Source organism: Aulonocara stuartgranti (assembly GCF_965226115.1).
Source record: "Aulonocara stuartgranti genome assembly, chromosome: 4".
Classification (NCBI taxonomy): domain Eukaryota; kingdom Metazoa; phylum Chordata; class Actinopteri; order Cichliformes; family Cichlidae; genus Aulonocara; species Aulonocara stuartgranti.
In genome coordinates this window covers 28,694,749-28,708,978 of record NC_138942.1, presented here as the reverse complement: position 1 = coordinate 28,708,978, position 14,230 = coordinate 28,694,749, and the positions used below count along the sequence as shown (strand labels likewise).

Sequence of the window (14,230 nt, the reverse complement as noted above, 5' to 3'; positions counted from 1 at the left end):
GGTTTACCTTTTACTCTGCTCGACACCAAGTGTACTCAAGGATAGATTACTGTTTTATGTTTAATAGGGATTAAATAGATGTTTACATCAATGCTGTAACTGCAATAAGTTAATTAACCGATTCGCACTACAACCTGCTTTGCCTCTTATCTGTAGTTATTTTTATTGAATTGAATAACTGTACAGTACTCTCTGTATATAGTAACCACTGTGCTTGATGTAAATATGTAAAAATTGTGTAAGTTCCTGTTCTGTGTCCTGTGTACTGTTTGTTTGTATATGTGTCTCTTTGGCTGCTGTTACAACCAAATTTCCCCTTGTGGGACAATTACAGGATTATTCTATTCTATTCTATTCTATTCTATTCTATTCTATTCTATTCTATTCTATTCTATTCTATTAAACAGGATAAAAGACTACAGAATAGGTCCAAGAGATTTCTCTGACCACAGTGGAATTTATATAACATTACATTTGGATGGGAAACGGAGGACAACCTTGTGGAGACTAAATACTGGTATGTTAAATGATCCCGCTTTTGTGAAACAAATGATAGCTGATCTTAACTTGTACCTGCAGGACAACGATAATGGAGAGACAAACCCCAGTATCGTGTGGGATGCAGCTAAAGCTGTCCTCAGAGGAAAAATAATTGCATGGTCAACCATGCTTAAAAAGAAAAAGTCACAAGAACTGTTACAACTGCAGGATAGATTAAAGGTCTTGGAACAGTCAGGTCTGAAGGATAAAAATACAAGAGTAACCCACCAGATCAGACAGATCAAGCAGGAAATAGATAAGATATTAGGTGAAGAAGTAGAGGAAAACACAAGATTTATGAAACAGAGATATTATGAGGCGGGACCTAAAGCTGCGAAGCGGCTAGCATGGCGGATTAGAAAACAGCAAGCTGAAAATACTATTTATAAGATTAGAGACCCAGTTGGTAATAAAGTTGTAACTGACTTGGACAAAATTCAAAGAGCATTTGAAACGTATTACAAATCGTTATATAGCCAGTCTATCCAGGGTGACATAAATAAGATAACTGACTTTTTGAACTCTTTAGACCTGCCTACAATTGGTCGGGAAGCAAATAATAGGTTAACGTCTTTAATATCTCAGGAGGAAATAATTAAAGCTATTTCTAGCCTTAATTCCAATTAGTCACCAGGTACCGACGGGTTCCCTGCCGAATGGTACAAAACCATGAGTTCCTTCTACCCTTGTTGGAAACCAGTTTTAATTATATCTTGAAAGGAAGACTGGTACCTCCCTCCTGGAAGGAGGCCTTCATATCTGTTTTGTGAAAGGGGGGACAGGATAGAATAAATTCCAAATCTCATAGGCCAATAAGTGTTCTGAACTCAGATTACAAACTATACACAACTATTCTGGTAAAAAGAATGGATGCTGTAATGCCTTCATTAATTGATGAAGACCAAACGGGTTTCTTGAAAAATAGACAAACCCATGATAATATTAGGAGAGCTTTACATATCATCGAACACATTAATAATAGGAAAAATAGCTCAATTATTCTTAGCTTAGATGCTGAAAAAGCTTATGATTCAGTGAATTGGGACTTTCTCTTTCTAGTGATGAAAAGATTTGGTTTCTGTAGTGAAATTATAAAATGTTTCCAAGCTCTTTATTCTCTCCCTACTGCCAGAATAAAAATTAACGGTAGTCTCTCCAATACCATATTTTTAGAACGCGGATGCAGGCAGGGGTGCCCAGCAAGTCCCTATCTCTTCAATTTGTTTATCGAACCCCTAGCCCAGGCTATACGTCAGGAAACATCGTTGAAAGGGATTGTAATAGGAGGGGACAAGTACAAGGTATGTCTATACGCAGACGACGTCTTGGTAACAATCACAGACCCCAGCTCAGGTGTACCAGTATTAATGAAGATGTTAGAAACATATGGCTTATATTCAGGGTATTTTCTTAATGTCAAAAAAACACAAGTTCTGACATTTAATTTCTCTCCAGATCAGACACTATTGTCAGAATTCAAGTTTAAATGGAAGGCAACCACTATCAAATATTTAGGAGTGTTCCTGCCTAAAGACCTAACACAACTGTATGATATTAATTACAGTCGTCCTAATAGAGAAATATACAGTGACCTCAACATTTGGAGCCTGCTCCCTCTCGACTTTGGCAACAGGATACAGATAATTAAAATGAGCATTCTTCCTAAATTACTCTATCTCTTCCTTGCTTTACCTATTCCAATTCCAGAGAAGCAGTTCAGGGAATGGAATAAACAGATTTCGAGATTCATTTGGCTTAACAAAAGACTAAGGGTAAAGTTTTCTACTTTGCAGTTGCCGAAGGAGAAAGGGGGCTTGGCTCTACCTTCATTAAGGGATTGCTACTTGTCTGCTCAGCTGAGGTCTTTGGTGTGTTGGTGTAACCCATCCTTTTGTGCAAGGTGGAAGGCGATTGAGATGTCTCTCTCGGACACACCGATCCAGTCTAGACTTGGTCACGCAGCTTCTGAGTTGGACAATATCTTGACAACCAGCCAATGGGTCAATTTTACATTAAAGATATGGAGGGGAGTGGTCAAGCAGGCACAACTTCAGGAAGAGATAAAACTTCTGAGGTGGCCAGTGTACGACCCTGATTTTTTACCTGCCTCCCACGACAGTAGATTTAGACAATGGGTATGGCATTGAATTACTGCTGTGTGTTCAGTTATCATAAAATCTAAAATTATGGCCTTTGATACCTATGCAAGACTTACGACCTCGAGAAACAAGACTTTTTCCGATACTTGCAATTCCGTGACTATATTGGCAAAAGAATAAACAGCTGTGTCCCTGGAGACTTCTCGATTGTTAACATCTTCATTGACGCTTATGACTCTGGGAGTAACAAAGCCCTGATAAGTAAACTGTACAAATGTATGACTAAGCTCAAAAGGGACTCAACAATTTACATAAAACAGAAATGGGAAAAAGAAATGGACATCGAGATTACAGAAGATGGGTGAACACGGATTTTGGAAACACAGTTTACCACAACTAACTCCAACATGTGGCGGGACTTTTGTTGGAAGAACATTATACGCTTTTTCATAACACCTAAACAAAAGTCTAAATTCAGTGCTACACCTGCGCTTTGTTGGAGAAACTGTGGGGAAGTCATGGCAGACCACAGACACATATTCTGGTCCTGCCCATCCATACGACCCTTCTGGATGGAAGTTGTAAAAATAATCACAAAGGTACTTGGATTCAATGTGACTTGTACATTCGCATCATTGTATCTGGGATATTTTGCAGAAGATTTAGTTACAGATGATGTTTATCTCCTGAGAATTCTCTTGGCATCTGCAAAAAGGCTATAACAAAACGCCGGCTTTGTAAAGACCCTCCCACTATAATACTTTTTAGCTCTACAATGGAAGACATCAAATTGATGGAATGTATGACTTTCACCCTGCGACTTCAGGGAGACTTGGGAAGGAGACGTTGGAGAAAATGGCTGGGCTTTACAAATTGTGGCAGCGCTCTTTAATGCACAGAACTTGCAATACCAAAGTATTGATATGTATGTGTGGATGTGCAGCTGTATACACGGGCATATATTGTCTTCCCATGATCTCATAATATTTTGTTTTTTTGGGGGGGGTTTTCTGCATAAAAATGTTCCTAAATAAATAAATAAAAAGTATCAAAAAAAAGAGAGAATGGTCAGAAAGGCAACAGCAACTCAAATAACTGCTTGTTACAACCAAAGTATGCAGAAGAGCACCTCTGAACACACAACAAAGCAAACCTTGAAGCAGTAGAGCTCGCTAGGTGCCCCTCATGTCAGCTAAGAACAGGAACCTGAGGCTATAATTTGTGCAGGCTCACCAAAATTGGACAATACGGGACTGGAAAAATATCGCCTGATCTGATGAGTCTCCATTTGTGGTATTGGGTCAGATTTTGGGGAAAACAACATAAAAGCATGGACCCCTCCTGATCAGCTCAGGCTGATGGGTGATATTTTCTTGGCACACTTTGGGATCATTGATACCAGCTGAGCATTGTTTAAACATCACAGCCTTCCCAACTATTATTGCTAACTAATGTAATGGCTGTTAAGTGTATTTACTACATGGTGGAAATCTTTGCAGGCAAATTGTCTTAGACAAGTCATTTAACCCTTGTCCTGTACTTTTATTAACCAGCAAATTCCAAAGATCAACTGTTCACTCAGCACCAGGAAGTTTCTATCCAGACTCTAAGTGTCCAATGAAGCCAGAGTCCAAATTTATACACGACTAAACTAGGATGAGAAACTTCAGCTCTGCTAACAGTTTCTATGTAGGTAATTCATGCTGCCTGAGTCAAACATAGAAGCCTTCTTATTTTAAATTAAAGCTGCCATTTGCTCCAAGTTATACAAAAACATGTAGAATTTCACATTTAGGCTCATGTTTCCTGTCTTAATGGTTTCAGATAAGTTAAACTCTCTAGTTAAAAGTAAAAGGTAACCTCTATATGTCCAATGTGTTTTCTTGTGTAATAAAGTGTAATAAATAATAAATTAGTCCCTTCTTACCTCATAGCTTCTGTAAAATGGCACAAATGCTTGCAGCCAGTTCAAAAACTCCCAGAAATGTGGACTTTATTTAAGAATCAGTCACTTTTAGACCATATAAACATATCATGTATCAACTTTGGTGCTAATTTACAAGCTGAATTGTGCAAAACGAACACAAGCAAACAAAGAAAAAAATCCCCCTTTCAGTGCCCAACATTGACAACAGGTTTTGTTTCATTATCACAATGAATACATTTATCACTGAATTCCTCATTAACGGACTACATTAAATAATCATTGGTCAAATACACAGTGTGTGTGTGTGTGTGTGTGTGTGTGTGTGTGTGTGTGTACAGTGTGCTTAGCTGATTAAGTAGATAGCATACATACATAGATGTTTACATGGATAAAATACATTTGTTAATCGCATCTATTAGCTAGATTTAAATGTAGCAAAAATAGATTTGTTACATTAAATTATTAAATCTGATTGCACAAGACTTTCATTACAGGAAGTGATAAAAAAAATAGAAAGATTCCAGTGATTTAAAGGATTTCTCTCAGGCCTTTGTCCTTTGTAGTTAGACACTTTCAGATTTTATCCTGCAGTAAAGGATCATTGAGACAGCCATGGCACATAACTGAAGGGAATAAAATTTCAAAAATAAGGTAAGAAAAGGTGCCAAAGGGAGAAAAATGAAACATCCATTTACCATATAGTTCAACCTAATGTAACAGTGGTGTCATACCTCCAGAGCTGCAATCCCGAGCGCCACTCCCACTATAGCAGCGGTGTTATCGTCAATCAGCTTCCGGATCTTTGGGAAGCAACCAGTGATTGTCTAAAGAAAATATGTAGTAGGTTTAGATTAAAGAGATATGTAATTATAAAGACATTTTGAATTATTTTTTTTCTACTACTTTGAATTGTCCTTACCCCATTAGTACATGTGCTTCCAGGGTTCAAACAGCACTGTGGTGGAAATGTATTGTTGTGGTTTTTATAGTAAGGAGACTCCTTGAATTCTGATGAGTTGTAGAATCCACAACATTTAAACTAGTGTAGACAGAAAAAGTGGGCACGTTACCAAAAGTGTTGCTGAAAACAGAAGCCACTGACTTTATTGTTTAGCAGATTTTTGTACCGTGCTCATTGTCGAATTCCACAGTCCTGTGATGTCAGTATTGTTCCCATAGCCCTGCTTGATGCTCTTCACTGCTTCCTGACCAATCTTGTTAAACAGCTCCTCAGCCTAACATACACACATGAAGCAAATTTTGCATTCAAATAGTCATGATAATGCAGCTACTAAGATTATCTCTGTAAGTTCTTTGGAGACTTACCAGCGGTCTGAATACCAAAATAACCACTGCTCCTGCCACCTCTGCTATGAAGATCAACAAGACTATGATAAAAAACTGTTGAGGAGATAAGAATATCCATTACTGGAATGGGTTTGTTTAAAGTGTAGCTTAAATAAAAAAGAATAGAAAAAAACTTGTTTGAGAGAGCATTTTAAAAGAAATTTTTTGACCTTTTATTTTCACAAAGTATCCATAAATTAATTTTCTTGCGTAAAGAATTACAAACAAACATGGAGATATAGCCAGCAACTGGCTATACCAAAAGTGTTGGTGGGGAGCTTAGTAGCCCTCTTCTAACCAAGCAGCAATCTCAGAAGGTGGAACATGAAGCCAAAGCTGAAGTGCGAAAACTAATTACGTTCCTAATAATTTTGCGTGCTTCCTGTAACAGACTTCCAAAAACATTTGTTCTTCATTTTGGTGATTAAACAATACAGCTATTCATCTTGTTACTTATGCTTTGATCCATTTGAGGTGGAAAGTCAGGAATCATGAGTTTTCTTTTGAAATGATCAGGAAGTCAGACTTCCCACTCTGATGGTCAGAGCAGCCACACCAACACCAACTTCACAGTTCAAGATAGCAGAAGTGGGCGTAAGCAGACAAACCAGTAATCTGTCCTGCCACTGTTGTGTAATTTTCTTGGTAAATTATCCATACAGAGATCACGGATCAAGCTGTATTCGTTAACCTGCTGCAGCAGTGTTTTCAGTACAAAGATTAAAGGCAATGGATTGTACTCCAGGTCAAGCTGGTGTCGGATAGATGGCTCCACATATTCTACCTTAAAGAAAAAGAAACTCCACTATTACTGCAGTGATTGCACTTATTACTTGCTATAGCTGGGGGTAACATGTGGTCTAAGTAGCAGGTAGCACACATCTGTGTTTGTCTGTTTCTCTTTTTCAGGGTAAACTATTGCTCTGTAGTGCCTCTGTGCACAGACTAGAATAAAGTTTTGCAAACTGTTGTTTACATGTTGTAGTTGTTTACTGTCTCTAGAGAACAGTGTCACAACCATCCAGCCTGTGGGCAACCCTAGCTTGAGTTGTTGGTCCTTGGAGAAGCGTGGAGAAAAGCTGATCTCAGTTTGTGTACGAGAGGAAGAAAATGATGGTCTGCATTGTTGATATAGACATTACTTTTATTCCTATTGCACAAAAGGACAAGGATGCAATGGTAAAGTGCAAACTGCATCTAGGACAGAAACAACCACATTACGCTTCAGGTCTTTGCAAGCATCTGCATGGACAACACATTAATGCAAAGCTAGCCAAGAACCCTGAGTGATGTTAAAGTGTAGCACTTGCTGACCCTAGCCCAGCAGCCATACCGTGAACTTCAGCAGGTAATAAACAGATGAGCAGTGAGGCTCCAGCCTGTTTCTACCTGTTTATGTTTCTAAAGTAGGATCACTGTGGTGTTCGCTTTGAAGTCTCTTTGGGCTGGTCTTCATCTTTGTGTTGTCGGCTTTGTGTTTATAATACTAAAAGAAAGATCCTACATGTGTCTTCATAAGGATAGGGATTTGAACTGAAGCCCAAGGCTTATATTGTTAACTGGTAATTATGTACAATTCAGGTAATTTTATAGACCATACATTTGCTAAAGGTCACAACTGCTGTACCAAAAATTCTCAGTTAGAGTTTATAGATATGTCTTGCTAATTAAGCTTGTTAGCAATAACTGACAACATAGTTCCTTAACCTTTATATCGTAACCTCTGTATTGTCACTCAAACTCAAACTCAAAACTGAAACCAGGCTGGTGAGTCCTCTCCCTTATTTGTTGGCTGTATGCATTTTACACAATGAATTATTATGTTTGTACTAGATGAATGGACTTGTGTACTGAGGGTGATTTGTTCCCATAAAATAAAAATTACTGCCCTATTGACCTTCAAGGGCTCTACAATCAAGAAAGTGTGCCAAAATGTCAAAGTATTTCTTTAAGCCTCTATAAAATAGCAGGCAACAACCTACCAGCAGTAGCATACACTTGCTCTCCCTCATGGCTCCACAGCAGCCTAGAAAGCCGATGACGACTAGCAAGATCCCAATTGCAATCAACAGGTAGCCCACATTGAGCACCTGGCTTAGCTCTGCTGGCATGTTGTCAATTTTCCCAAGAAAGGTAAGGACGGAACCGCTATCCACCTTCACCCAGATCCCAACACCCAGGATGGCAGCACCTGCCAGCTGAAGAAGAAACATGTGGAGGGTGGAGAAGTTAAAAGAGCACTTCACAGATTTTACGCATAAGAGACAGTCTTTTTTGTCACGGTGACTGCTACCATGCTTTTGTCTGTTAAGACTTAGGCAGGGAGGGTTTTGCCTTGAGACTGTCTTGTAGAAAATGCATTTTTACTCTAATAACTTTAAAATAGATAAGTCCAATACTCAATGTTCTGAAAATATTTGTAATGTGCAATTTACAGTTTACAACTCTTGTTGGTGGTGTAAAAATAACCAGTGATTTGTATTTGTATGCTTTTGTACAACATTCAGACTACACAGTACTGCTGAGTCACACTTAAAGAAAATTGTAAGTAACTGTCAGCATCCTTCAAACTTAAATAAAATTATAAAACAATGAGAGTCTTTACTTACAAAGATGATGCCGTTGAACGCAAACATCATGAATTTGAGGAATTGAAAGCATCCCATTTTTGCTGCTGATATTTCTACCTACAGTCAGAGGAAGAATGATAGAGACACATTTTTAAACTTTAGTCTGGTTTTATCTCACTAAGAGCACTTATTTAGCAACACTTTGCTTTTACCTGGATGAATGTGTTTTTCTATAAAGAGCATTAATCATCCTGCTCACCTGTTGTCTCAGGTTTCACTTCTTCCTTGAAGAAGCAAATTAGCCAATGAATTAGTAGAGCTGCTCTGTGAGCAGGGAGGCCACAGGGTGGGGTAGCTTCAAACTCTTGTCACCTTTTAGTCTTTGTGAGCTAAATAACTTATCTTAAACTCTTGAGCCTGTCATTTATACTATAAGGTCACTCACGGTGCACATGTAACTGTGAGCGCTTTTGGTTTAGCAGTAATCGGAGAAGAGAGGTGACAATAGAGGAAGTAAATCTCACTCTATACTGGAAAGTTTGTCACCGCACAAAACAAAACAAAAAAGCCCAGCGGCATGCAAAGGAGGGGAGGAACCAAATTCGGAAGATGAATACTATTGATAAGCAAATATTCCTTATTTGTGGACTTTTTTTTTTTCATCTCACCAGTGCACTTGCTATGTCCTTTCATAATATTTTTAAATGTTAAGAATAAAGAGGGTATAGATCCTAGTAAAGACACCAGTGTATGTATTTGCATAGGGAGCGAACTCTGTGGCCAGCCAGCGCACCATTCCCTGAACATGCTGTGGGGGTGAGTTGATGTTTGAGTTTAGGCTAAACTGAGGTGTAGTGTGACAACCCTTTCGCTAACTCTGTACAAGGCTCTTTACTCCAATGCATCATCCATCAAACTCAGGCACACAGATGACAGCATGCTGTCACTAAGTCTTCTCCTACCACCCTCTGTTTTGAGTCACTTAAAGATTGTCACTTACAAATGTGTGTGTGTGTGTGTGTGTGTGTGTGTGTGTGTGTGTGTGTGTGTGTGTGTGTGTGGATCTCCCAGAATGGGAACAGCACTCTTTGTGTGGTGGGAGGAAACTAGACAAGTTGTTAACAGCTATGACTGAGCAGAATCCGCCTGTGTACAGCAGCAGGCTGTCTTCTGCATTACCTTTCTTGGAAAATTTAAACCACAGCAGCCTTTATAGTTCTTCCCTATCAGCTTACACCAAACATCCATTCATCCAAACATATCACATTAACCAAAATCAGGAAGTAGTTTCTCTAATAATTTAGCTCTGCTGCTCTGTTTGAGTAAAGCTGGTTGTCATCAAGTTAATCATACATTCAGATGCCAGGATACTGCTCCAAGCATAATGACTTGTTGCCTTGACTCCCCCAAACTTTAGCTTGTTCACTCCTTCAAGCTCTTCCTGCTTCCTTAAGGTCACTGATTCACTCTGACACTGAGGAGTGGGCCTGGTGATATATTAATGAGCCCAAGTCACAGAATAATCTCAAAATGCCTCCGTGATTACTGTAAAAGGACCCAACGGCGTACTGACTGGAAGAAGCAGTCTTGTCTGGAGGTGAGATATTTTACATTTTATGCGTTAAACATGACGTGCTGTGTTTGTGTTTTTAAATGGAACCTCTAAACTGTCTCCAATTCGACAACCACCATCAAAGAAAACACAGATGGAGAAATCTCAAAGGATCCCATTGAACAGAATAATTGCAGGCAGGTCTCAGGAGACAAAGGATCATTGTTGGGTGGATCTCTCCCTGTGCGGGTACAGCTCTCATACAAAATAGCCAGACTTGCACGCTCACAAGAAGCAGCCTCATAGAACAGTTAAACAGCAACGAATCCAAGTGAAGCGGCCTACCTTTTCTCAAGTGTTATCCGAGGACGTTCTCCGGCTCCTGCCTTCACTGCTGTGATTCAGGCAGCTGCTGTGGGAGCGCACCGTGAGGTAACAGGAGCACAGGGGTTTGTTGTTTTGCTGTCCTCACAAAAATGACCCACACTGTGAAACGTACGTCTCGCTTCTGTGGCTGTGGCACTGTGTTATGTGTAAACAACTTGCAAGAGACTTTTTCAGGATTCTGCTCTTATTTTTGGGCTGTTGGCTGATTATAAGCAGAGTGAAGGGAGGGGAGGGCACAAGGTGGGTGTGACCGAAGCAGCTGAGTAATAGCACATCACCATGGATCTAGCTTTGTAGCTCCCAAGGGAGGGAGGGAGGGAGGGAGGAGGGAAATGAGGGAGGGATAAAGATCACCTGTGCATGGTCAAAGCACCATTCAACATTTGCTCTGTTTCAAGGTGTTAATTTGAGCGCAGCATGTAAATATGGCCTAATTATGTGACCAGTTGTAATAATTTGCAATAACCACAGGCTGATCTTAAAGTTACTGAAAACTGTAAATGTTTTTTTTTTCTCTACACAAAAGAAAATGTCTAATATGGTTTCAGATGTATCTATATACATAGGTCTGAGAGTTTAACTTCAACATGATGTAAGTAATACATTACAAACAAAAAAAACACACAAGCAAATAAGCTCACCCCTGAAAAGGTCATGGACCAAAGGAAGCAAGGCCCCATGGTACACTTTACACGCATGTGCTTTAAAGAAAATATGAAATCAAATGGAAAGATGCAAATCTAAAATCATCCTTTCCAAAGGTTTCTCTGGCTCATTTCCAATCACTGAACTCAGCTTATCAAATAGGGTGTCATATGTGTATTCTCGATCCAGCAATTTTACTCAACGATACGTCATCGATCCAACGATCCAGCCTAACCCTGAAATCCTTGAAAAAGCTTTTGCAAATTACCTGTACCTCCTTGCAGTCGGGGCATACAGCACATCATATCACAGAATCAGAACTGGTGAAAGTTGCTATTGATCTTCAGACAATAATATTTTTTATTTTCCTGTCAGATCTCAATGTAGGTTGGAAGACCACTGATGAAGTTTTATTCCACACAGGAATGTGTCATTGGGATTAAGGGATATGCACTACTCTGGTTTAAGTCATATTTCTCTGAAAGATCATAATTTAGTTGTGTAAAGAATATCTTTAGCTTTAAAGTTTCACACAGTTCTCTGCAAGTACCGGCGCTCATCCATTACTTAGATGGCTATGATAATGTTCTAATTTGGAATAAAGAGGCAGGTGGGATATATCACATGCTGTGAACCCAGAGACCGTGGTCTGTGTCTGAATTCACTTGCTGTTTATTACCTCCGCAGAGGAGGTCATGTAGCGTGTGTGTGTGTGTCATTCTGCCAGCTGCAAAATTTGCTTTACATTCACCAAAGTCTTTAAGGTTAACTTAATGATTCATGAGTAATAAAAAGGCCTTATCATTTAGAAAATATTATTCTGAAAAGTGTTGTGTGTACTGTCAACATATAGAAAGACTTTAGATGAGGGTCACGTGGTACGCCGGCCCAGGATGGCAGCTTAAGTCGGAGCAAAGCTCGTATTCCTCCCAAACTCTCGGAAAAAAATAAGTTAAAGTCCATTGATTTTTTTTTTTTTTTGGTCTAGGTCCTGCAATTGCAGTGGAATGAGTTAGAAAAGTCATTATTTCACACATACCCGACCCGGCCGAGTACCTCGCAAAGGGAAAGCCAACAATTCTCAGGCTACTTCGTTATCCAGAATAGCTGAGTCACTAGATGGAGCTGACGTTAGGAGTTCATCCAAAGATAATGTGGCTGCTGAGTTGACTTGCATAAGATCTATTCTGGAACTGACAGCTCATGACATGAACGCAGTGAAAGGTGGAATTGAGTCTCTTAATGAAACTGAACAGAATCTCCCGCTTGGAGGAAAAGATGGAGTAAAGATGATTGTTTCTCCAAAGCTCCAGTATAATCTGTTTAAGTTACCTATAATGTTTCCACACAACCTCTTCAAGCTTTATAATACAGTTGTGGGGGGGTATGTGTGCGCAGGCAAAAACACAGTCTTTCTTTGGTCCAAAGTACATGCTGTCAAAGATAGTGGTGGATTAGCACTATCCAAGATGGACTGGTTATGCGTTTTCTCTCTCCCAATTAGCTAAGATAAATAACTCATGCTGGGTAGTGACTGAGGAAAGCCTAGTGACTCAAACATCTTTAGAGGCCTTTTTCTCTCACAGGGGAAGACCAGTACTGGCTTTTAAACAAGAGACTTGGTTTAGAGCTCACCAGTTCATTAATACCAATCCTTATCTTACCTCTAGAGCCTCTATTTGGTATAATAAGAAATTATTAATTGGTAAGAAACCGTTCACGTAGTCTAGTGCAGGAATTAAGTTGGGGGATTTATTTGGTAACCAAACCGTCTAAATTCTGTGGGATCTTCAGAGAGGCACAATCGCCTGTCTAGAGGGGCTGAAGCTGGGCTGGGAGAGAGATTTGGGAATCCAGATTTCAGAGGACAGTTGGAAGAAGCTGGTTATATGTTGGTATGGTTGCTCATGCCACACGCAATCACAGCGTATCCAGTACAAATTACTCCACAGAAGCTATTGGACCCCTAGCAAACTATTCAGACTGAATTTAGTTGACAAAGACACCTGCTGGAAGTGTCAGAAAGAAGCTGGGACTTTAGTTCATATGCTGTATGCATGTGAAAAAAATGTCCACATGTGCGATGGGATCATTAACCTTTTGAAAGGTCCTTTTCAATTTGATCTCTCGAAATCTCCCGCTTTGTGTGTCCTGAGTCTGTTACCAGATAGCATGAATCTATCTGGAAGACAGAAGCTGTGGGTGCGTCTGGCCACCATAACAAGGTGCAGGATAATAATGGGACACTGGACGTCATCTAACTCTTGCTGCTTTAAGGAATGGACTGAAAAAAATGGCTATATATGAACAGGTAACTTAGAGGAGAGAAGATATCTTTGATCAGGTCTGGGGTCCCTTCTTGCACTACATAGAGGATAGGTCTGTTTAGACAGATATTGTGATATGTATTTTGTATTGGATGTAAACGTTTAGTATACCCAGAGGTCAAGCTCAAGCTAAGTTTATAAATACTCTGTTTTTACTTTTTTAAATGTTTGTTTGTTTGTGATTTTGTTTTCACTTTTGTGCGTTATGGTTTTTTAAGTACTATTCAAAAAACAGGACAGAGACGTGACTGTATGGGGATAACTATTCCTGTAGTCAATGTTTTTATGTTCTGCTGTCAGACAAAAACATGAACAAAAAAAAAGAAAAATAATTTATTTAGAATTTAGATTGAAAAAAAATCATGTCACATCTGGCCTTTGACCTTTTCTCAAAGGCCGGTAGATTAATCTGACGGTTAGTGACAACAATACTACATAAAGCTTTCTAAAACTATGTTTAGCACTGCCATTGCTTGTATTGACAATATATAGACAAATAGAGAGTGATATATAGGGATTATAAATATAATATTCTTTTGACCTCTTCTTCAAGGTCAAATAAGGTCAAATGTTGAGAGAATGTCTTTTTTATATTTAAAACTTTGCTTTGAATTCTGCTGCCGTTGTTTGTATTGGCAAGACTTTGGAAATGATACTACTAAATGACATGTCTAAATATCCCACTATGTAGTTGGCATCCAAAGATCATGCCACACACTTGACCTCTAATTTCAAGTCTTCCTTTCTTTCAGGTTGTCATTAGAAAAAATGTGTTAAAGAAGAGAAATAAGAGAAACAGAATGAACTGCCTAGTTAGTTAGAAATATACTGCAGTA

The 14,230-nt window shown here is 39.1% G+C and overlaps 1 protein-coding gene across 1 annotated transcript; it reads right to left on the bottom strand.

Annotated features, from left to right (window-relative positions):
- Positions 1–4,615: 4,615 nt before the first annotated feature.
- On the bottom strand, positions 4,616–10,588 carry tspan34b (tetraspanin 34b). The gene is made up of 8 exons (XM_082531298.1): positions 10,381–10,588; positions 8,523–8,600; positions 7,896–8,111; positions 5,893–5,967; positions 5,694–5,801; positions 5,486–5,605; positions 5,298–5,390; positions 4,616–5,189 (listed from the first exon to the last, which is right to left on the bottom strand). Exons 2-8 carry the CDS (start codon positions 8,577–8,579, stop codon positions 5,130–5,132), a joined length of 729 nt encoding a protein of 242 aa, XP_082387424.1. The 5' UTR covers positions 8,580–8,600; positions 10,381–10,588; the 3' UTR covers positions 4,616–5,129.
- Positions 10,589–14,230: the final 3,642 nt, after the last annotated feature.